A 23845-nucleotide genomic window follows, 5' to 3' on the forward strand; every position below is an offset into this window, starting at 1 on the left:
CAATTTTCTGCAGATCTCTGTTATGCAAAGTATGGATCCCTCGTCAATAGACTTGGGCTCAATACCCGGTGGCTCGGAGCAACAACAACACGAGGACGGAGCAGCAGCAGCAGCTGGAAGTCCCAAAGAAGTATTTCGAAGTCAGCAATCACTTGGGCTCATTACACAACGATTCATGAGCCTACGGCAAAGGAATGAGGTGCTCAATTTGAATGAAGTGGCCAAAGAGTTGAATATCTCGAAACGACGCGTCTATGACGTCATCAATGTGCTCGAGGGGCTCGGTTATGTGGAGAAGGTGGAGAAGAATAATATTCGATGGATGTTAGTGCGATTTTTCCCGGTTTTTCCGAGTGAAATTTGTTCAATTTCTTAAATTTTTTTCATTCGAGGAAGAATGAAAAAAAATTTTAAGTAAAAAATGCCTGAAATGAAAAATGAAAAAAAAAAGAGAAAAAAACGATGAAACATTTTTTTTTTCCTTTTTTTTTCATTTTTTTTTCTTTTTTTTTCTTTTTTTTCCTTTTTTCCTTTTTTTCATTTTTTTTTTCATTTTTTTTCCTTTTTTTTTCTTTTTTTCATTTTTTTTCATTTTTTTTTTCCTTTTTTTCTTTTTTTCATTTTTTCTTCTTTTTTTCTAGTATTTTTTTTTCATTTTTAGTAATCGAGTTCAGAGCTGGCTGGGGTTTGTATCATTTATTGATATTAAATGAAAGGATAGAGCCATCAGATAGGTGATGGCTTATATACAATATGAAGTAGGCGGAGAATCAATAAGATAAGTAAAAATGACGGGGGATAGGAATGCAATCATAATTGAATGGTGCAAAAGATAACAAAACAACATTAATAATGTGAGGATTGCGAGTGAGTCACGGGGCAAAGAGTACGATCGCGTACATTTAGACAAAATTGGAATTTCATGAAAAAAAACCGTTTTCAACCAAAAAATTGCAGATTTGTCTATATTTTCAAGTGGAAGTTGAAAATGAAAGCAATTTTCCAAATTTTCTCTGGAAATTTGATTTTTCAGGCAGTTTTTAATGAAATTTCAATCATTTTGAGCAAAAATTCAGAAGTCTTCAATTTTTGACCGAAAAACTGCTACTTTTCTGATTTTTCTCGACATTTTGACTGAAAATCACTGTTTCAGCTAATTTTGACTGGGTTTTCCGAATTTTTTAGGTGGAAATTGAAAATTAAAGCAAAGTTCCAATTTTCCACTAAAATTCGATGATATTGAAAGAAAATATGCGCAAATCTGCAATTTTTGGCTCAAAAACTGATATTTTTCCGATTTTTCCCGAAATTTTGGCTAAAAATCACAATTTCAGCCAATTTTTTCCTGATTTTCTGATTTTCCAGAGGAATTTCTCAAAAAAAAAACTGTTATCCAGTCAAAATTTCGAGAAAAACGGAAAAATTGCATAATTGTCTATATTTTCCGTAAAAATGATTGAAGTTTTAATAAAAAGTGTTTCCCGGTAAAAGTTGGAAAATTGCTTTAATTTTCAACTTCCACTTGAAAATATAGACAAATCTGCAATTTTTTGGTTGAAAACGGGTTTTTTTTTCATGAAATTCCAATTTTGTCTAAAAATGAAAAAAAAAATACTAGAAAAAAAGAAAAAAAGGAAAAAAAAATGAAAAAAAGAAAAAAAAGAAGAAAAATGAAAAAAAGAAAAAAAAGAAGAAAAATGAAAAAAAGAAAAAAAGGAAAAAAAAAATGAAAAAAAAAAAGAAAAAAAAAGGAAAAAAAATGTTTCATCGTTTTTTTCTCTTTTTTTCATTTTTCATTTCAGGCATTTTTTACTTAATTTTTTTTTCATTCTTTCTCGAATGAAAAAAAATGTTTTTTTTTTCGATTTTCCCTATTTTTTCCAGTGGAGACAACAACAATTCCGAAGAGCAAAACGCGCTCGAGGCCCGAGTCGAGATGCTCCGCCAACAGGAAAAGCTGCTCGAACTGATGATACGAGATGCTCAAGCGATTATTGAGCTCCATTTTGAGGATCCAATTGAGCGGCCCTATAAGTTTGTTTTTTTCTAAAATTTTTGAGTAAAATTGAAAAAGAAATGAAAAAAAGAGAAAAATGAAGAAAAAAAGATGAACAAAAAGAGAAAAAAAAAGAATGAAAAAAGAGGAAAAAAAGGAAAAAAAAATTTTTTTAAAGTTTTTTTCATTTTTTACATTAATAATGAAAAAAAGTGAAAAAAGGAAAAATGAAAAAAGAGAAAAAAAAAAGGAAAAAAAGAATGAAAAAAAGAGGAAAAAAAGTTGTTTTCCTTTTTTCATTCTTTTTTCATTTTTTACACTAATAATGAAAAAAAAAAATGCAAAAAGGAAAAATGAAAAAAGAGAAAAAAAAGAATGAAAAAAAGAGGAAAAAAAGTTTTTTTTTTCTTTTTTCATTCTTTTTTCATTTTTTACATTAATAATGAAAAAAAGTGAAAAAAAGAAAAAAATGAATGAAAAAAGAGGAAAAAAGAAAGAGAAAAAAGGAAACAAAGAATGAAAAAAAGAGGAAAAAAAGTTTTTTTTCTTTTTTCATTCTTTTTTCATTTTTTACATTAATAATGAAAAAAGTGAAAAAAGGAAAAAAATTGTAAAAAAAAGAGAAAAAAGGAAAAAAAGAATGAAAAAAAAAGTGTTTTCTTTCTTTTTTTCATTCTTTTTCATTTTTTACATTAATATTGAAAAAAAGTGAAAAAAAAATGTTTCAACTGAGAAAGTAAGAAAAAAGAGAATTCCAATTTTTGGACAAAATAAGGAAAAAATGAAAGAAAAACTGAAAAAAATAATTTTAAAAAATGGAAAAAAATGAAATATTTAACAAATAAAATGAGAAAAATTGTTTATCATTTTTTTAAATAAAAAAAAGAACTATTTTCAGTTATGTGAGCAAAGAAGACATTCGAAAAACCGCCGAGCCGAACACAAAATCGATTATCGTAAAATCAGAACTGGATACGAGCAGCTCCTTTGAGGTTCGATTTTTTGGCGATTTTTAAATTTTATTTCGAAAAAAATTTAAGAACATAAATTTTCAGCTAATTTTTAGCTAAAATCTCAAAAAAAAACCACAACTTTTTGAAAATTTGCAACCCAAAAATCCACAAGAAAAATCAATAATAGGCTCCGCCGCCCATATATTGGCTTAAAATCGGGCCATTTTTCCAGATCCAAGTAACAGACCCGAGCACCAGTGGCTCACACGATATGATAGTTCGGAATAAGAATGGAGTCAAATCTCACGCGTTGCTCTTCACAAATGATCCGCCAGAGTACGGCGATGAGGAGGACGAGGACGATGTGAAAAAATTATCATCACAAAAAAGATTTGAGACATCTGAAGCATTACGTGTAACCCTAGCTGAAATGCTAACAGATCCCACAACAATCTCATCATCACCAAAACACATCAAATTAGAAGAACCGGAGGAAATTGATACCGAGGATTTGGGTGCGAGGAATTCACAGAATTCGGAAAAAATCTGAAAAAAATCGCAGGAAAATGACTTAAAAATTCCAATTGTCCGAGAGGAGTACAATTTATTTCGAAAAAATTTTAAAAAAAATCAAATTTCGATTATCGGAGAGGAGTACAATTTATTTCGAAAAAAAATTGAAAAAAAAATAATAAAATTTCGATTGTCCGAGAGGAGTACAATTTATTTCGAAAACATTTTAAAAAATCAAATTTCGATTTTCCGAGAGGAGTACAATTTTTTTCGAAAAAAATTTAAAAAAATCTAATTTCGATCGTCCGAGAGGAGTACAATTTATTTCGAAAAAAATTTAAAAAAATCAAATTTCGATTTTCCGAGAGGAGTACAATTATTTTGGAAAAAAATTGAAAAAAAAATTTGATAGTCCGAGAGGAGTACAATTTATTTCGAAAAAATTTTAAAAAAATCAAATTTCGATCGTCCGATGGCAATTTTCCGGCAAACATTTCCAATTTCCAAATTTTTCCAGAAACTTTTGCCCCCCCGGAATTTTCCGAAAATAAGTGGTCACAAAAAATAGGGGGCGGGCTTGCCATTTTGTGGGCGTGGCTTGCTCTTATGCCCCGCCCACAAAATGGGAACTTTTTTTCGGCAAAATTTTTCAAATTCTTTCCAGAAACAGTCGCCCGAAGTTTTTTTTTTTTTTAATTTGAAAAAAATATGATTTCCGAGAAGGCACAGAAAAATGGGCGGAGCGTAGGAGGCTACGCCCACAAAAGAGGCGGAGCGTTAACATTTCGCCGAGAAAGTGTCCATTTTGTGGGCGTGGTTTGAGATTGAAAATTTTGCATTTTCCGAAAAAAAAACTTCTTGAGACAGAGTTTGCCGCAAAGGCACGGAAAAGTGGGCGGACTTACCAATTTGTAGGCGTGGTCTGTGAAGCTCCTCCCATTTAATGCCCCGCCCACAAAATGGCAACTTTTTTTCGGAAAAAATTTCCAAATCGCCCGGAATTTTCAAAAAAAAAAAAAGATCACAAAAAATGGGGCGGGCTTACCATTTTGTGGGCGTGGCTAGTTATTCCCCGCCCACAAAATGATCATTTTTTCGGCAAAAAATTCCAACTTTCCAAATTCTTTCCAGAAATCATCGGCCGGAATTTCCCAAAAAAAAAAAAGGTGCCTACACGTGGTGTCACGTTGTCCCATCACGGTTTGATCTACAAAAAATGCGGGAATTTTTTCCCCAAAAAATGTGACGTCAGCATGCGAAATCAGTTGAGAGCTCTGCACCTTTTCTCCCGCGTTTTTTGTAGATCACAACGAAACGGGACAACCTGACACCACGTGGGCTTACCATTTTGTGGGCGTGGTTAGCTATGCCCCGCCCACAAAATGGTCTTTTTTTTTTCGGCAAAAAATTCCAAATTTCCAAATTCTTTCCAGAAACCTTTGTGCTCCCTCCATCCACATCAGCTTCACAATCAAATGCTCCATATCTACCAGAAACTCCAGGCCGTGGGCTCTTTTTCAGTCCATTCAAGTCACTTATCGATCCGTGTATTCTGCCGAGTTTCTCCGATGATCTGACAAGTGGTTATATTAATATTACGACACCGTCGAGAGCCACTGGAGCCGGAGCCGGAGCCAGCGGCCAGGAAGACGAGGAGCCCGTCAGTGTTATGGACTTTTTCTCTGATTAATTTTTGAATTTATTTTAAATTGTGTTATTTTTAAAAAGGTTTTCTTTTTGTTAAAAATTGAGAATTTTGGTGGAATCGCGCTGCAAACGCGCTCCACGGCAATCATTTTTCGTTTTTTTTTGTGCCATGTGGTGCCAGCCAGGCTGTCCCATAACGGTTTGATCTACAAAAAATGCGGGAATTTTTTGCACAAAAAGTAAAAAAGTATGACGTCAGCACGTTCTTAACCATGCGAAATCAGTTGAGAACTCTCTTGTATCTCTTCTCCCGCATTTTTTGTAGATCAACGTAGATCAAGCTGAAATGAGACCTCAATAAAAACACGAGGAATTCAAATTTTTGGCCGTGGAGCGCGCTTGCATCACGATTTCAACCCCCCCCCCCCCCCCTGATGACGTCACAGTGTACCTTTTTTTTGAATCTCGGTTGAATTATCTCTTCCATTATTATTACATCTCCCCCGCCCAGAATATCTCAGGTTTTTTGTTTTAAAATATTATTTTTGAAAATTTTCTAATTTCTTTTAATTCTCTATACCTTTTTCGGCTCATAAATTCCCCTTTTTTTTCTCGAAAGTTTGATTTAAACATATACATATGTACGAATTTTATTGATTTTTTTTTTCGATTTTTTTCTCCAATTTTATGGTTTACTACCACAGCCAATTTTCTATCTTTCTTAAATTACATTTTCAGGAAAATCGAATTTAGATTAAAAAAAATATATATTGCAAAAACCCACAAACACAAACAGAAAAGTTCGAATTTTGCAAATTTTGTTTGTCCGAGAGGAGTACACGAAATTTTCAAATTTTTGATAAGCTAATTTTCAAACCAAAATTTCTTAAAATTCGGATCGTCCGAAAGGAGTACAATTTTTTTTTGAAAAAGACGAAAACAAAATTTTGAAAATTCAGGTTGTCCGAGAGGACTACACAAAATTTTGAAAATTCAGGTTGTCCGAGAGGAGTACAATTCATTTCGAAAAAATTTTAAAAAAAATCTACTTTCGATTTTCCGAGAGGAGTACAATTCATTTCGAAAAAATTCGAATTCCGAATTTTGAAAATTCAATTTTCGATTTTCCGAGTGGACTACAATTTGTTTCGAGAAAATTGAAAAAAAAAACCTGATTTCGATCGTCCGAAAGGAGTACAATTCATTTCGAAAAAATTTTAAAAAAATCTAATTTCGATTTTCCGAGAGGAGTACAATTCATTTCGAAAATATTCGAATTCCTAATTTTGAAAATTCAAGTTGTCCGAGAGGACTACACGAAAATTAAAGCCAAAAAATTATGCAAAAATTCAAATTTTCGAAAATTAGGATTTTCCGAGAGGAGTACAAATTTTCAGCATTCCAAAAAAAAATGACAGCCGGCGGCCGAATTCTACGGCTCACCGCCGACAACATTGAGGAGGCAATTGACGCGGCGGTTTGCGTATTTCTGAGAGGAGGTTAGCACCCCGCCTCCTACAGTACCCCTACCGTACTCCCTAGGGCTTTCATGGTAGGCAGGCGCCGCCTGCCTGATGCCTGCCTGCCTCACCCCGACATTTCGCTCTTTTTTTCATTTTTAAGAATTTACAATTTTCGAATTTTCTCAATTCTAGTAATAAGGCGCCGCCAATTGAGGCGATAGGCAGGCAGGCGGGAGACAGGCAGGCATTTCACTGCCTGCCTGGAAGCCCTAGTACCCCTTCGACCAATTCTCCTCTCCAGGAATCGTCGCCCTACCAACCGACACTCTCTACGGAATCTCCACCCTACTACAGTACTCTGACAGGCTCTACGCGTTGAAACAACGGCCGTACGAGAAGCCGCTCGGCATTTTTCTGCCGAGCCCGACGGCGATGAAGCTCGTCTCAAGGCAGACGATTTCCGATGAGCTAGCGAATTGGTTCGTATAGAAAATTTGGAGCTCAGCGGAGCTCTTGAAAACACCAGATTTGACGCGCAATTTTTTGGAAATTTGCTCGTAAAATATGGTGTATTGGCTCCGCCCCCAATGCACCAGATTTCACGCGCATAATTTAGAAAAACTGAGCTTGCGGACTCGAAAACACTAGATTTGACGCGCGAATTTTTTCAAAAATTAAAATTTGCTCGTCAGATCAAGTGTATCGACTCCGCCCCCTCCCAATGCACCAGATTTCACGCGCATAATTTAGAAAAACTGAGCTTGCGGACTCGAAAACACTAGATTTGACGCGCGAATTTTTTCAAAAATTAAAATTTGCGCGTAAAATATGGTGTATTGGCTTCGTCCCCAATGCACCAGATTTGACGCGCAAACTTTGAAAATCTGCTCGTAAAATATGGTGTATTGGCTCGGCCCTCAATGCAACAGATTTCACGCGCAAATTTGAGAGAAATTTGAGCTTGCGGAGTCAATACACCAGATTTGACGCGCAAATTGTGGAAATTTGCTCGTAAAATATGGTGTATGGACTCCGCCCCCAATGCACCAGATCTGACGCGCAGTTTTTCATCGAAAAAATTAAAATTTGCTCGTCAGATCAAGTGTATCGGCTCCGCCCATCAATGCACCAGATTTTACGCGCAAAGTTGAGAGAAGTTTGAGCTTGCGTACTTGAAAACACCAGATTTGACGCGCAAATTTTATGAAAAATTTAAATTTGAGCGTAAGATATGGTGTATCGACAAATTTTCAGCCTCCTCCCCGGTCCAGTTACATTAATGTTCGAACGCCTTCCATGCCTACCGGCGGAATTTAATCCGGGAGTTGTTAACGTAGCCTGTCGGGTTCCAGACTGCCCAATTGTTTCGACGATATGCAAGTAAATAATGGAAAAATAACGTTGTTTTGGAAATCGAAAAATCAATAATTATCGATTTTTCTAAATTTTTTGAAATTCGAAAAATCGGCAATTATCGATTTTTTTTTGAAAATCGCCAATTATCGATTTTTTGGAAATCGGCAATTATCGATTTTTTTGAAAATCGGCAATTATCGATTTTTTTGAAAATCGCCAATTATCGATTTTTTTGAAATCGGCAATTATCGATTTTTTGGAAAATCGTCAATTATCGATTTTTTGGAAATCGGTAATTATCCATTTTTTGAAAATCGGCAAATAATCGATTTTTTTGAAAATCGCCAATTATCGATTTTTTTGAAATCGGCAATTATCGATTTTTCAATTTTTTTTTCAGAAACCAGTAATTATCAATTTTCCAATCCGGTCCCATTTTTTCCAGAAAACTCGGCCAACCGCTCGCTCAAACATCGGCCAACGTCAGTGGATCCTCACTCAACCCGACATCAATCGATCATTTCCGAGATCTTCATCCGAATATCGATCTGATCCTCGACGCCGGATCAATCATCTCCAGTGGTGAAGGATCAACGATTGTCGATTTGACTGTTGAATCAGGATTCCGGATTGTTCGAAGTGGATGTGCTGAGAAGGAGACGATGCAGAAGCTTAAATCATTCGGATTGACGAAAATTCAGTGATCTTGGGGTTGTGAAGTTGGAAGAGTTTTTCAAGTTTCTAGGCCACCCGACGTCACAAATTCTGTATTTTCCACATTTTTCTATGATTTTTTCTTGTTTTGTACACTGATTTTGTTGATTTTTTGTTAATAATTCATATTTTTTGGAAAATCTTTTTTTATTATTTTTTGCCATTTCCCCAGTGTTTCTCAACACTTTTTATATCGATTTCCAAACAATTTTATTTGAAAATTCTAATTTTCAGAAAAAAAAACAAATTTTACAGATAATGGGAGACCCTGTGGAGGGCAAGGGAGGACCACAACCGCGTGGCGGCAAGAAAAAAGGTAATTTTTGGGGGTCTCGTAGCGATTTTACGGGTAGTAGTTACAGTAGGTCCAAAACTTTTTTTTTCCAAAACATTAATTTCCCCCCAAATTTCGAATTTCGCGCCAAAAATTTGGAAATAAAAAATTCAAATTATCCTCAACAACATTTGTTTGAAAAATTCAATTTTAATCGTGCGCCAGAAATTTTGAAAAAAATTGGATTTCCCCCCAAAAATGTTTTCAAAGTATTTAAATTTCCCGCCAAAAATTTAGGAGCTGTACAGTACCCCTACAGTACCCCTTCAGTACTGCTACAGTACACCTACAGTGTCCCTATAGTACCCCTATAGTACTCCTACAGTACTCCTACCGTACCCCTACTGTACTTCTACAGTACCCATACAGTACCCCTACAGTATCCCTACAGTTCTCTTATAGACCAGTACAGTACTAACACAGCACCCCTACAGTACCCCTACACTCCCCCTACAGTACTCCCACAGTACCCCTACAGTACCCCTACAGTACCCCTACAGTACCCCTACAGTACTCCTACAGTACCCCTACAGTACTCAAAAAATTTGAATTTCGAAATTCAAAAAAAGTTCAAAATTTTAACTCCCGCCAAATTTTTTTGTTGAAAATTTAAATTTCTCACCAAAAAATGTGTTTTTTTTTTCAAAATTTTGAATTCCCGTAAATTAAAATTTCATTTTTGCGCCAGATTTTTTCAAAATTCAAAATTTCCACCAAAGTTTTCGAAAATTCCCAACAAAAAAAAATTCCAGACGCAGACGACGAGAAGAACGCGTGGGAAGAGGGTGATTTCATAGATGAAAAGGTTCGTTTTTTGAAATTTGAAATTTTCCATTTAAAAAATTAGAAAAAAAAGTAGTACTAGACCCCCCCCCCCCCCTCCCCTAACACAGAACAATCCCCCTAAGATGTACATAATATAGATCCATCTCAAATTGAGCCGGGGCTCCACTTGCACATCATCTGCCACGTCATCGGCCCCCTCATCCACGTCATCAACACGTGCCCGGCGCAATTGGTCAGTCTTCTCGGAGCGGCTACGGGAAACGTTGAGCCGAGTCGGCGGCGGCGGTCCCTCATCCACTACTGATTCTCTGATATTGTTTGACGTGAAACGTGTTGGTGATTGCATGTGGATTTGTGAACGAGCTGCTTCTCCTCCGTCTTCCTTTGATTCATCTTCCTCGGATTCCGATGACGATTCGTTTCTTCGAATCTTCAAATTCTTCCCACCAACCCCTGCAGTCTCCTTGGACACCCTTGCGTCGGGATTTGACAACACTGGAAATGTGAGGATCTGGCCTGGAAGTGAGGCACTCGCCTGGACCATCCTACGGGATCCCAACAAGATCCTTGGTCCCAGCCTTGGCGACGGTGATGGTGGTGGCCACAGGAGAATCCTAGAGCTTGGCGCTGGCTTCTTGGGACTTTCAAGCATTCTGATTGCATGCAAGGTTCCCGATTCGAGTGTCTGGGTTACAGATGGTAACATGGAATCCGTGCGTTCTCTGGAAAAGATTCGAAATTCAAACTCGTCGTTGGATCGCTGCTGCCACGTGCGGCAGTTGATTTGGGGCGCACAAGAGCTCCAGCAGCAGCACACCTTTGACACGATTCTCGCGGCGGACTGTGTATTCTTCTCGGAGCACCACGAATCTCTCATGAAATGCATTCACTCGCACCTTCGGCCCAGTGGCCGAGCGATTTTGTCGAGCCCCCGCCGGAAGCAAAGTTTGCAAAAGTTTTTGGACTATGTTGGCACTGTGTGGAGTGACGAGTTCACGGTTTGCATCGAGCCGGATCTCAATTTGGCGTTGGAGCAGAAAATCGGACGAATTTGGATGGACGGAGAGGAGAAGGACGAGAAATTTCCGATTCTTGTGATTCTGCAGAAAATTTGAGAAAATTTAATTTCTTAAATTAAAAAAAAAAAAAACTCGTTGCGTTAGATTTACGCGGCTCGTGTACTCCTCCTCAATTTCGTGGTGTATTTTGCATTCAAATCGCGTCTACACGTGGTGGCGCCGCGCCTGTCCCCTTACGGTTTGATCTACAAAAAATTCGGGATTTTTTTAGCCCAAAAAATGTGACGTCAGCACGTTCTTAACCATCAATTGAGAACTCTGCGTCTCGAGAGAAGATCTTCTCCCGCATTTTTTGTAGATCTACGTAGATCAAGCCGAAATGAGAGACACTCTGACAAAACACCACACCTATTCATAGTGTTTTGTGTGAAAATCTATGTTTTTTTTTCTGACAAAAAATTATTTTTCTCATAAAACAATATAAATTACCAATTTTTGTTGAAAATCGCCAATTATCGATTTTTTTGAAAATCGGCCATTATCGATTTTTTTTGAAAATCGGCAATTATCGATTTTTTTGAAAATCAGCAATTATCGATCTTTTTGAAAATCGGCAACTATCGATTTTTTTTTGAAAATCGGCAATTATCGATTTTTTTTGAAAATCGGCAATTATCGATTTTTTTGAAAATCGGCAATTATCGATCTTTTTGAAAATCGGCAATTATCGATTTTTTTTTGAAAATCGGCAATAATCGATTTTTTGAAAATCGGCAATTATCGATTTTTTTGAAAATCGCCAATTATCGATTTTTTTGAAAATCGCCAATTATCGATATTCTTGAAAATCGGCAATTATCGATTTTTTTTTGAAAATCGGCAATTATCGATATTCTTGAAAATCGGCAATTATCGATTTTTTGGAAATCGGCAATTATCGATTTTTTGGAAATCGGCAATTATCGATTTTTTTTTTGAAAATCGCCAATTATAGATTTTTTAATTTTTTCTGAAAAAAAAGGATTTTCTCCTAAAACGCATTGAATAAAAACCGATTTAAGGTTAAATACAAAAACAACAGAAAATTGCCCAAAATCGAGAATTCTCGAGAAATCTTCTCCTCGGGGACTACACGAGGCGCGTAAATCAACACATACGACTCTTTCATTTTCGATACGTGCCTGCGCCTTCAAAAAGTGGTTACTGTACCCTTGGCGCACGGCATGTGGTCTCGACACGACCGAAACTTTGCAGCTACCATGGTTACTGTAGCTGCGGAGTTCCTGGGTCTCGCAACGATTTAGTTCATCTCAATGTTTTTTTTTTAAATAACAACAAAACAAGTGTAATTAGTTTGTGTATGTTTTCCGGTATCCTACCACTTTTATCGATTTTTCGATTTTTCTATCGATTTTTCTTTCTTGGCTGTGATTCCTTCCCCACCCCCCTCGAGCTTCAGATTTTAGACGTATCTCTCTCTTTTACAGTTTCTTGTCTCGCAATAATTTTTTAAATCGCATTTTCTAGCATTTCACCATTTCACCTACAAACAAATGTATCTCACCAATGTCGAAAAAATCATTTATACAGAATAAAGTTTAATTTAGCTGATCTCTTTTGAATTCGATGGCTTCTGCCTTTCTATAGCTGATTGGTGGTGCAAAAATCGATTTTTATCGATTTTACCCCAACAATCGGCAATAGAGCGCATTTGCCACCGGAAATGCGGAAGCTATGCCCAAATTTTCAATTTTTCCCGGGAAACATGCCACAAGTTACCGAATATGTAGTGGCTTCTGCGTTGCTATTCTGATTGGTGGTTCAAAATGACGTGGTTTCTGGCTGTCCCATTACGGTTTGATCTACAAAAAAAATGCGGGAATTCAGTTGAAAACTCTCTACGTCTCTGCTCCCGCGCATTTTTTGTAGATCTACGGAGATCAAGCCGAAATGAGACACTCTGACACCACGTGCGAAAATCGATATTCAAAGGTTACTAGCCTTTAAATATTGATTTTGCTCCAACAATTGGCCATAGAGCGCATTTGCCACCGGGGATGCGGAAGCTATCCCCAAATTTTCACCTTTTCTCCTTTTCCAATAGGAACTAAAAGGTGCTCTACAACTCGGTGTGCTCAAAACCGCCGACTCGGTTGCTCTGCGAGCCGGCGAGCGAAACGGTCTGGATATGGTGGTCGAAGAGGACGTGGTCAGTCAAGTCGGAGCTCTCGTCTGGGATACGGTTGCACAAGACTGGGCAGACGATTTGGCGAGATTTGTGGCTCACGCCGGACGTCAGAGGGTTAATATGGACGATATTTCGCTGCTGACGAGGAGGAATCCGGATTTGGTGGGTTTTGTTGAGCAAAAAAAAAATTCTGAAAATTTTGCAAAAAAAAGTTTTTTTACTAAAAAAAAGGCACAAATAAGGCCACGCCCCAGAAATGGGCGGGGCTTGATTTTTTACTCGGAAAATTTGAATTTTCCGTCAAAATATTTTTTTTTGATCTCAAAAAATTCGAATTTGCCGGCCAAATTGTTTTTCTCAAAAAAAAAAAAAATTCCCGCTAAAATGGTTTTTTGGAAAATTTGAATCCCCACCAAAAAACTTTTTTCAGAAAACTTGAATTTCCCGCCCAAATTGGTTGATCAAAATATTTGAAAAAAACCCGTCAAAATTGTTCAGGTCCCGCCCACATAATGGACAAAAATTGTTTTTTTCTCAAAAAATTTGAATTTCCCTCTTCTAAATTTTTAAAATGAAGCCACCACGCCCACAAAATGGACAGAATTAACGTAAAAAAAAATTTATGGAAATTTCCTAATTTTGTACCTAAAAATGAAAATCAAAGCTCATTTTTTTCCAAAAAATGTAGAATTGTATATTTTGAAGCATTTTTTTCTGAACAATTTGAATAAAAACGGAATTTTTTGCTTAAAAAAATGCAGGCCACGCCCCAAAAATGGGCGGGGCTTGATTTTTTACTCGGAAAATTTGAATTTTCCGTCAAAATATTTTTTTTTGATCTCAGAAAATTTGAATTTTGCGCCAAAATTGTTTTTCTCAAAAAAAAAAATAATTTCCCGCCGAATATGTGTTTTCTCAGAAAATTTGAATTTCCCGCAAAAAAGTTTTTTTTTCGGAAAATTTGAATTTCCCGCCCAAATTGGTTGATCAAAATATTTGAATTTCCCTCCAAAAAAATTGTTTTTTCTTAAAAAATTTGAATTTCCCGCTAAAATTTTTAAAATGAAGCCACCAATGGACAGAATTAACGTTTTTTTTCAAAAATTTTTTTTTTCTAGAAATTCCCAAATTTTGTACTTAAAAATGAAAATCAAAGCTCATTTTTTTCCAAAAAAGTGGGAAAAAAAATCGAAATTTCAAGCCACGCCCACACTTAATGGTTATTTCCAGCTCCGCGCAGCGTGTGAGCTTGCTGGCGTTGACTGCCCACAGGAAACTTCTGGCGGCACAAAAGGGAAGCCCAGAAAACGAAAAAAGGATGACGTCACAGTTGCTCCGATGCTCCGTGCTGCTCCAAGTGCTCCGAATTCTCAAAATGCTCCACTACTTGCTCCGATTCAAGAAGAAGACGATGAAAATGATGATGATGATGAGATAACAATTCTCGATGATCAAATCCTTCACACACCACAACAGAAATCCTATTCGAAAAAAGCGAAATTTTCCGAGGAAGAAGCTCCGTCGAGTCGAAAACGAATTTCAACTTCAACGCCAAAAACCACCGCCGAACGAACGTTGAAATTTCCGGATGAAATAACGCCGATTCGGCAGCCGAATGATCTACAGGAAATTGTGGTGTTCAATAGAGCGAATTTGAGTGCAATTGAAGAGGAAGAACAGCAGGATTCATTTGATGCTTTTGGAACCACCGGGGGCAATGATTCGTCGTCGAAAACGGTGAGAACATTTTGAATTTATCGCCAAAAAATTGGTTTTAACAGAAAATTTGAATTCCCGCCAAAATTTTTCTGGTACGAAAATCGATTGCAAAATAAATTAGAAACAATCCATTAAAGGGGCGGAGTCTACGAGGTCACGCCCACACATTGGGCGGAGTTTTGGTCGGAACTTTTTCTCGGAAAATTTGAATTTCCCGCCAAAAAAATTTTATCGGAAAATTTGAATTCCCTGCCAAAAATTTGTAAACAGTACAGTACTCCTACAGTATCCCTACACTGCCCCCACAGTACCCCCACTGTATGCCTTCAGTACTCCTACAGTACCTCTACAATTTTGCTACAGTACCTCTACAGTATTCCTACAGTACCTCTACTGTATCTCCACAGTATCCCTATAGTACTACTATTACAGTACCCCTACAGTACCCCTACAATGCTCCTACTGTATCCCCACAGTACCCCTACAATATCCTACAGTACCCCTACACTACCTTTACAGTACACCTACAGTACCCCTAAAGTACCCCTACAGTATCCCTACAGTACCTTTACAGTACACCTACAGTACCCCTACATTACTCCTACAGTATCCCTACAGTACCCCTACACTACCTTTACAGTACACCTACAGTACCCCTAAAGTACTCCTACAGTATCCCTACAGTAACCCTACATTACTCCTACAGTACCCCTACAGTAGTTCTACAGTACCCCTACACTACCTTTACAGTACACCTACAGTACCCCTACATTACTCCTACAGTAACCCTACAGTACCTCTACTGTATCCCCACAGTACCCCTACAATATCCTACAGTACCCCCAAAGTACTCCTACAGTATCCCTACAGTGCCCCTAAAGTACCCCTACAATATCCTACAGTACCCCTACACTACCTTTACAGTACACCTACAGTACCCCTAAAGTACCCCTACAGTATCCCTACAGTACCTTTACAGTACACCTACAGTACCCCTACATTACTCCTACAGTATCCCTACAGTACCCCTACACTACCTTTACAGTACACCTACAGTACCCCTAAAGTACTCCTACAGTATCCCTACAGTAACCCTACATTACTCCTACAGTACCCCTACAGTAGTTCTACAGTACCCCTACACTACCTTTACAGTACACCTACAGTACCCCTACATTACTCCTACAGTAACCCTACAGTACCTCTACTGTATCCCCACAGTACCCCTACAATATCCTACAGTACCCCTACACTACCTTTACAGTACACCTACAGTACCCCTACATTACTCCTACAGTACCCCTACAGTAATTCTACAGTATCCCTACAGTATCCCTACAGTAACCCTACAGTACTACTACAGTACCCCTACAGTACCCCTATAATATCCATACTTTTCCAGATAACCAACACCTCCTCACTGCTCCGCCAAGCCGAAGAGCACCGTTCCTCGATTGTGGAGCCGACGAAGGATCGCATCGAAAAAGAACGTCTCGATCGCCTAGTTCCAGACGATGAGGAGGTCTGGAATTACGCTTTTTTTTACATTTTTTCAATAAAAATTCTGAAATTTTCAGTTCGAAAACGCCAGCGTCGACTCTTTCGACAATTTCAACGCGGAGCCAGATCCGGCTCCTGCACCAGCTCTGGCTCCAGTTCCAGAGAAAAGAACATCGGTTTTCAGTAAAAGTATGGCAGAAATTCGAATTTTTTCCTTACAAAAAAATCAATAAATTCAGAAATTTGTTCATTCGACTTTGACGACGACGACGGCGACGATTCTTTTGATGAGCCCGTTGTGGTGGTGGCCGAGGTTCCGAAATTGCCAGTGCAGCAGCAGAAAACGCCGAAAGCTTCTGGTTCGGAGAGCAAAAAGTACGGAAAAAAAGAAAAAAAAAGGACGCCCATTAAAGGGGCGGGGCGATCCAGGTCACGCCCACAGAATGGGCGGAGTTTTCTAGGCCACGAATTTCCCGCCAAAACTTTTTTTCTCATAGTCAGACAATTTGAATTTCGCGCCAAAATTTGAATTTTGCCGATATGCCGATTTGCCAGAGTTTTTGATTTTCGGCAATTTGCCAATTTGCCAGAATTTTTGAAACTCCGCGATTTGCCGATTTGCCAGAGTTTTTGATTTTCGGCAATTTGCCAATTTGCCAGAATTTTTGAAACTCCGCGATTTGCCGATTTGCCGGAATTTTTGATTTTCGGCAATTTGCCGATTTGCCGGAATTTTTGATTTTCGGCAGTTTGCCGATTTGCCGGAATTTTTGATTTTCGGCAATTTGCCGATTTGCCGGAATTTTTGATTTTCGGCAATTTGCCGATTTGCCGGAATTTTTGAAACTTGGCAATTTGCCGATTTGCCGGAATTTTTGATTTTCGGCAGTTTGCCGATTTGCCGGAATTTTTGATTTTCGGCAATTTGCCGGGTTGCCGGAATTTTTGAAACTTGGCAATTTGCCGATTTGCCGGATTTTTTGATTTTCGGCTATTAGCCGATTTGCCGGAATTTTTGAAACTCCGCGATTTGCCGATTTGCCAGAGTTTTTGATTTTCGGCAATTTGCCAATTTGCCAGAATTTTTGAAACTCCGCGATTTGCCGATTTGCCGGAATTTTTGATTTTCGGCAATTTGCCGATTTGCCGGAATTTTTGATTTTCGGCAGTTTGCCGATTTGCCGGAATTTTTGATTTTCGGCAATTTGCCGATTTGCCGGAATTTTTGATTTTCGGCAATTTGCCGATTTGCCGGAATTTTTGAAACTTGGCAATTTGCCGATTTGCCGGAATTTTTGATTTTCGGCAGTTTGCCGATTTGCCGGAATTTTTGATTTTCGGCAATTTGCCGGGTTGCCGGAATTTTTGAAACTTGGCAATTTGCCGATTTGCCGGATTTTTTGATTTTCGGCTATTAGCCGATTTGCCGGAATTTTTGAAACTCGGCGATTTGCCAATTTGCCAGAATTTTTGATTTTCGGCAATTTGCCAATTTGCCAGAATTTTTGAAACTCGGCAATTTGCCGATTTGCCAGAATTTTTGATTTTCGGCAATTTGCCGATTTGCCGGAATTTTTGAAACTCGGCAATTTGCCGATTTGCCAGAATTTTTGATTTTCGCAAATCGGCAATTTGCCGGAAATTCTCAATTCTGGCAACTTGTCGAATTGCCGATTTGCCAGAAAAAATCGTTTGCCCCACCCCTGTGATACGCCCACCAATGGCCGGAAAAAAGGGGAACTCGGCCATGACCAAAAAATTGGTGACCGAGTTTTATAAATTTTTGATTTTTATATATAAAATCTGAATTTTTATATATAAAACCCCATTTTCAACCGCTTTGTTTGTTGAAAAATCGCACCTCTATATAATTATGGTGGCCGAGTTTTCTCAATTTTCACGGCCACGTAGTAAAAATTTTTTTTCAGGAAACCCGAAAAACGACCGGAGTCTTCTACGCCATCGGTATTTTCGAAAAAGAACAAGACAATTCAACTTGACGATCACGACAGCTTCGATGACTTTGATTTTGGCATTTAATTTGTACAATACCTATATTATTTATTTATTTTTCCCTCATTTTCCCCCATTTCAACCCAAAATTTATTTCATGAATCAAATCTTCTTTTTTCATTGATTGCTTCACACTATGTTCCTTATTGAAAACGGTCCAGAAGCCCCATTTATCGTATTTTTAGGCCAAAAATTGCAGAATTCTCAGTAAATTTTCAGATGGAAGAGCAGGAGCCGACGGAGCCGACGGCAATTAATGAGGAGACTCGAGCAATGGAAGAAGTGATTAACGCTTTTTTCTATTATGGAAGATATGGAGCCGAGAAAATGGTTTCGATGGTCGAGCAGATGAGGTGTTTAATTTTTTTCAAAAAATTTGAATATCCGACAAAAAATTTCACAGTAAAATTTGAATTTCCCCCGAATTTTTTTCAAACAATTTGACAGTAAAATTTGAATTTACCCGAATTTTTTTCAAAACATTTGAATTCCCGCCAAAAAATTTCACAGAAAATTGAAAATTGGAAGTACATTTTTGACATAACCGGAAATTTGAAAATTTGAAAAAAAAAATTTTTTTTCGAAAAAGTGTACCCTTTGAAAGAAAAACCCCCCGAAGAAAATCGATAATTTTCAGATTTTTCAGAAAAATTCCAAATGATCATCAATTATTGCTCGGCGGACAATTCAAGGAGCACATACGTAATATGAAGGAAAAAGTGGAGCACAATAGCCAGTATAGAATAGAGAGCTTTTTCAATTTTTTAATTGAAAATTTTCCAGAATCCTGAGAATGATTGCGAATAGCTGTGCGGGAATGTTCGGAGAGGATCATTTGAGAGCTATGAGAATTCATCAGACAAGGTTCTCGAGAAGTTTGAGCTTTTTTTGGAAAAAATTCGGGAAAAAATTGGAAAAGTTGAAAAAAAAAGAGAAAAAAACATGGAAATTATTGCAAAAAACAGAGAAAAAATAATGTCTTTTCTTAGATTTTTTTTTTTGGAAAATCCTGAAAAAAAGTGAAATTTTGAAAAAAATTTACTTTTTTTCAGATTTTCTGAAAAAAAAACATTATAAAAAGAAAATTGTAAGTAAAATTAAAATTTTTGAAAAAAAAGTACAATTCTGAAAAAAGACAAAATTAGGACTTTTAGAAAAAAAATTAAATAAATTTGAAAAAAAAAAAATTAATTTTTGAAAACAATTATATATATTTTTTCAGGTTTTCAGAGAATTTGTCCTTAGAACTTCCATTTTTCTGGAAAAATTGGAAATTCTGAAAAACAATTCTATAAAAAATTTTATAATTGTTAAAACTAAAAAAAAAAAGTTTTGGAGAATTAAAAAAAAATTGATAAAATAAAAATAAAAAACTGACAAATTTTTATAATTTCAGTCGAAATTTCGAAAAGGATAAAAAATTGAGAAATATTGGAAATTTTTGAAAAAAAAAACCCCATCAAAAACTATGTTAAAGTGGCAAAAATGACAATTTATGGCAAAAAATCACAATGTTGAAACTCCTCTAAAATGGTTAATTTTATAGTTAGAGGTCTCAAAAATGATCTACAAACACTAAAAAATTGCCCTTTTTCAATTTCCAGTAGTTTCGAACGTTTTCAGAAAAATATTTTTTTTTGCCCAAAAAAAAGGACAGTCGATGGCTGAAAAATCAAAACGGGCAAAAATAAAAAGTTGTCTAATTTTGTTGAAAACGGGTAATTCATATATGCAATCTAAACTTTAGGATAGGAAAAATAGAAAATTCTAAGAAAACCTTTTCAAATATGGAAATTATTTTTTGGAAATTATTGGAAAAATTTTAAATTTTGAAAAAAAAAACAAATTTTTTTCTAAATTTCAGACGCCCATCATCAGACTTCATGTCAAAAGTGTTCAGCACAATGCGTCAAATCTGTCGTGAATGGTCTTCAGAAGGCCAACCGGAACGTGAAGCCACATTCAAGCCAATCATCGATCAGCTCACCGAGCTTTACCCACCGGAGACCCACCCCCGTCACAATGTTCGGATTCTTGTTCCGGGCTGTGGTCTGGGTCGGTTGGCTTATGATTTGATGGAACAGGGATTTACGGTTCAGGGAAATGAATTCGCATTTTTCATGCTGTTCACATCATTTTTTATTATCAATAATTGCAAACAGGTGGGTAGAAATTTGAAAAATTCGAAAAAAAAATCGATAAAATCGACCCCATTTTTTTAATTATTCACTTAAATTATTTCACTTGCCGGAAAAATGGAAAATTGCAGAAAATTAAAATTTCCGGCAAATCGGCAAATTGCAGAAAATTAAAAATTTCCGGCAAAACGGCAAAATGGCGAATTGCTCGAAATAAAAATTTCCGGCAAATCGGCAATTTGCCGGAATCGAAAATTTCCGGCAAATCGGCAAATCGGAAAATTGCTGAAAATTAAAATTTCCGGCAAATTGCTCAAAATTAAAATTTCCGGCAAATCGGCAATTTGCTGAAAATTAAAATTTCCGGCAAATCGGCAACATGCTGAAAATTAAAAATTCCGACAAAACGGCAAATTGCCGGAATTGAAAATTTCCGGCAAATCGGCAAATTGCTGAAAATTAAAAATTCCGACAAAACGGCAAATCGGCAAATTGCTCGAAATAAAAATTTCCGGCAAAACGGCAAAATGGCGAATTGCTCGAAATAAAAATTTCCGACAAATCGGCAAATTGCCGGAATTGAAAATTTCCGGCAAATCGGCAAATTGCTGAAAATTTAAATTTCCGGCAAATTGCTGAAAATTAAAATTTCCGGCAAATTGCTCAAAATGAAAATTTCCGGCAAATCGGCAGTTTGCCGGAATTACAAATTTCCGGCAAATGGTCAAAATGGCGAATTGCTCGAAATAAAAATTTCCGGCAAATCGGCAAATTGCCGCAATTGAAAATTTCCGGCAAATCGGCAAATTGCTGAAAATTTAAATTTCCGGCAAATCGGCAAATCGACAAATTGCCGGAATTGAAAATTTCCGTCAAATCGTTAAAAAAATGTAGAAAATTCAAACTTAATTCGGTCATTTCTTTGATTTTTTAAAAAATTGAAAAAAAAATCATTAAAAATTTAGGAAATTTTTCAAATTTTTTAAGCAGTTATACATGTGTTATATGTATAATTTTTTGCTCGTTTTTCAGGAAAATCAATTCACAATCTACCCATTCGTATTTGACAAGAACAACAGTTGGAACTATTCGGATCAACTTCGGCCTGTCACCTTCCCGGATAAGGCTCCAGTCTCCAAGAAGGATCCCAACCACCGCCGAGCTTCATTCTCGATTTGTGCTGGTGATTTTCTGGAAGTTGTTAAGGATACGACGTTTGATGTGATTGTTACCGCATGGTTTATCGATACTGCACATAATGTGCTCGAGTACATTGGTACGGGATGGATGGATATAGAAAATTGGAAAAAAAAATATCTTAAAGTACCGCTGCACTACTACCTAAAAATTTGAATTCCCGCCAAAAAACTGTGTTCTCAAAAAATTTTAATTTTTTCAAAAATTTATTTATTTATTTATTTATTTTTTTGTTCAAGAATTGGTAAAAAAGGAAAAAAAAATTAGAAAAATTCATAATTTTTCGTAAAAAATAAGAATTTTTTTGAAAACAGAAATTACTGGATATTCTGAAATTATTTTTCTACATTTTCGATTAAAACAACTAAAAATGATACAGTACCCCTACAGTACTCCTACAGTACCTTTGTAGTACCCCTGCAGAGCTTCAACAGTACTCCTACCGTACCCCTACAGTACCCCTGCAGTACCCCCACAATTATTTTACAGTACCCCTACAGTACCCCTACAGCACCCGTACAGTACCTGTAGTACAGTACTCCTACAGTACCCCCGCAGTACTTTTACAACACCCCTACAGTACTCCTACAGTATCCCTGCTGAACTCCTATAGTACTCCACAGTACTTCTACAGTGCTCCTACAATACCCTTACAGTACTCCTACCGTACCCCTACAGTACCCCTGGAGTACCCGTACAGTACTCCTACAGTATCCCTGCTGAACTTCTATAGTACCCCAAAGTACTTCTACAGTGCTCCTACAATACCCCTACAGTACTCCTACCGTACCCCTGGAGCCCCACCACCACCTCCCACAGTACTCCTACAGTACCCCCACAGTAGTCCTACAGTACTCCTACAGTACTCTTTCAGTACCCCCTTTAGTAGTCTACAATGCCTTTTCAGTAGCGCTACAGTTGAAAAATATTAGAAAAATTAGAAAAATCTGAAAAAAAAACCGACGTTTTTAAAAATTATTAATTCTTCCAGACGCCATCTACTCGACCCTCGAACCCGGCGGCGTCTGGATCAACGTGGGACCGCTGACGTGGCACTTCTCCGACACACCCGACGAAGCATCCATCGAACTACCGTACTCGGTGATCATGGAAATGATTCGAAAGAAGGGATTCCAAGTTGTGGAGGAACGAGTCATCGACAGTAAATACACTGTTAATCGACGGGCGATGCAATTCAATCAATTCGCGTGTGCCTATTTTTATGCGAGAAAACCCGAGAAGACTGATGAATAATTTTATTTATTTATTTTTTATTATGAGTGAAAAACCATAAAACATTTATTACATTACAAATTTCATTTTAAAAACGAACAGAACAACAAGAAACAGATAATCAGTGATAGTCTAAATCCTAAAAAATCCAATCAATTTAACTATGGGATTGTCGATTAAAAAGTGGCAAAAATCACAATTTATGGCAAAAAATCACAATTTTGAAACTCTTCTAAAATGGTCTCTTTTATAGTTAGAGGACTCAAAATTGATCTACAAACACTTAAAAGTTGCCCTTTTTCAATTTCCAGTAGTTTCGAACGTTTTCAGAAAAATCTTTTTTTTTTGCCCAAAAAAAAGACAGTCATTAGATGGCCAAAAAAAATTTGGGCAAAAATAAAAAGTTGTATAAATTTGTTGAAAACGGGTAACTCATGTATGCTGAATTCAGAAAATCTAGGTTTAACCCATCAAAAACTATTGAAAAGTGGCAAAAATGACAATTTATGGCAAAAAATCACAATTTTGAAAATACTCTAAAATGGTTATTTTTAAAGTTAGAGGACTCAAAATTAGTTTGCAAACACTATAAAACTGCCTTTTTTCAGTTTTATTAGTAATTTATTATTATTTTTATTAGTTATTAGTAATTATTTCTAAGTGTTTATTGTCTCAGAGCCAACTCTGAAAAAACAGATTTTTTTTGGAAAATTTCAAAAAAATCGTAGAAATTCGATTTTTGACATATCTATTCTCTCTTTTTTTTAAACATGTAGTTCAGTGAATAGGTGACTCGAAAATATATTGCTGGTAATTATTTCTAAGTGTTTATTGTCTCAGAGCCAACTCTGAAAAAACAGATTTTTTTTGGAAAATTTCAAAAAAATCGTAGAAATTCGATTTTTGACATATCTATTCTCTCTTTTTTTTTAAACATGTAGTTCAGTGAATAGGTGACTCGAAAATATATTGCTGGTAATTATTTCTAAGTGTTTATTGTCTCAGAGCCAACTCTGAAAAAACAGATTTTTTTTGGAAAATTTCAAAAAAATCGTAGAAATTCGATTTTTGACATA

At 36.6% G+C, this 23845-nt stretch overlaps 4 protein-coding genes across 11 annotated transcripts; all 4 read left to right on the forward strand.

Moving 5' to 3' along the window:
- The first annotated feature begins 11 nt into the window (after nucleotides 1-11).
- On the forward strand, nucleotides 12-5767 carry efl-2 (Transcription factor efl-2). Of its 2 annotated transcripts, NM_001129188.4 has the most exons (5): nucleotides 12-324; nucleotides 1885-2034; nucleotides 2895-2988; nucleotides 3182-3464; nucleotides 4896-5767. In NM_001129188.4, exons 1-5 carry the CDS (start codon nucleotides 32-34, stop codon nucleotides 5150-5152), a joined length of 1077 nt encoding a protein of 358 aa, NP_001122660.1. In that variant the 5' UTR covers nucleotides 12-31; the 3' UTR covers nucleotides 5153-5767. The 2 variants fall into 2 exon arrangements, with proteins under 2 accessions (NP_001122660.1, NP_001122658.1); NM_001129186.3 differs by lacking the exon at nucleotides 4896-5767 and having other exon boundaries at nucleotides 3182-3556.
- Nucleotides 5768-6506: 739 nt separating this feature from the next.
- Nucleotides 6507-8778, forward strand: Y48C3A.18 (Threonylcarbamoyl-AMP synthase; the record flags this gene model as incomplete). Of its 3 annotated transcripts, NM_064425.4 has the most annotated exons (4): nucleotides 6507-6608; nucleotides 6874-7051; nucleotides 7827-7952; nucleotides 8374-8778. In NM_064425.4, 4 exons carry the CDS (start codon nucleotides 6521-6523, stop codon nucleotides 8630-8632), a joined length of 651 nt encoding a protein of 216 aa, NP_496826.2. The 3 variants fall into 3 exon arrangements, with proteins under 3 accessions (NP_496826.2, NP_001122661.2, NP_001254385.1); NM_001129189.4 differs by lacking the exon at nucleotides 6507-6608 and having other exon boundaries at nucleotides 7005-7051; nucleotides 8374-8632; NM_001267456.3 differs by lacking the exons at nucleotides 6507-6608; nucleotides 6874-7051 and having other exon boundaries at nucleotides 7852-7952; nucleotides 8374-8632.
- Nucleotides 8779-8878: 100 nt separating this feature from the next.
- On the forward strand, nucleotides 8879-18321 carry Y48E1C.1 (the record flags this gene model as incomplete). 4 transcript variants are annotated; one of them, NR_144482.1, is made up of 8 exons in its annotated part: nucleotides 8897-8958; nucleotides 9729-9781; nucleotides 9900-13131; nucleotides 14200-14706; nucleotides 16091-16210; nucleotides 16266-16377; nucleotides 16428-16563; nucleotides 18117-18318. NR_144482.1 is itself a non-coding variant. In NM_064427.8 (8 exons), the coding sequence occupies 8 exons, from the start codon at nucleotides 8901-8903 to the stop codon at nucleotides 18226-18228; spliced, it is 1344 nt and encodes a 447-aa protein (NP_496828.1). The 4 variants fall into 4 exon arrangements, 3 of the variants coding, with proteins under 3 accessions (NP_871968.1, NP_496828.1, NP_001254386.1); NM_064427.8 differs by having other exon boundaries at nucleotides 8898-8958; nucleotides 12886-13131; nucleotides 18117-18309; NM_182168.5 differs by lacking the exons at nucleotides 9900-13131; nucleotides 14200-14706 and having other exon boundaries at nucleotides 8879-8958; nucleotides 18117-18321.
- Nucleotides 18322-18413: 92 nt separating this feature from the next.
- On the forward strand, nucleotides 18414-22846 carry Y48E1C.2 (carnosine N-methyltransferase; the record flags this gene model as incomplete). 2 transcript variants are annotated; one of them, NM_001393224.1, is made up of 6 exons in its annotated part: nucleotides 18414-18554; nucleotides 18839-18937; nucleotides 18985-19065; nucleotides 20066-20363; nucleotides 21372-21615; nucleotides 22528-22846. In NM_001393224.1, the coding sequence occupies 6 exons, from the start codon at nucleotides 18421-18423 to the stop codon at nucleotides 22788-22790; spliced, it is 1119 nt and encodes a 372-aa protein (NP_001379351.1). In that variant the 3' UTR covers nucleotides 22791-22846. The 2 variants fall into 2 exon arrangements, with proteins under 2 accessions (NP_001379351.1, NP_496829.1); NM_064428.8 differs by having other exon boundaries at nucleotides 18421-18554; nucleotides 18848-18937; nucleotides 22528-22842.
- Between the last annotated feature and the right edge of the window lie 999 nt (nucleotides 22847-23845).

This window comes from Caenorhabditis elegans, chromosome II, assembly GCF_000002985.6.
Source record: "Caenorhabditis elegans chromosome II".
NCBI lineage: Eukaryota > Metazoa > Nematoda > Chromadorea > Rhabditida > Rhabditidae > Caenorhabditis > Caenorhabditis elegans.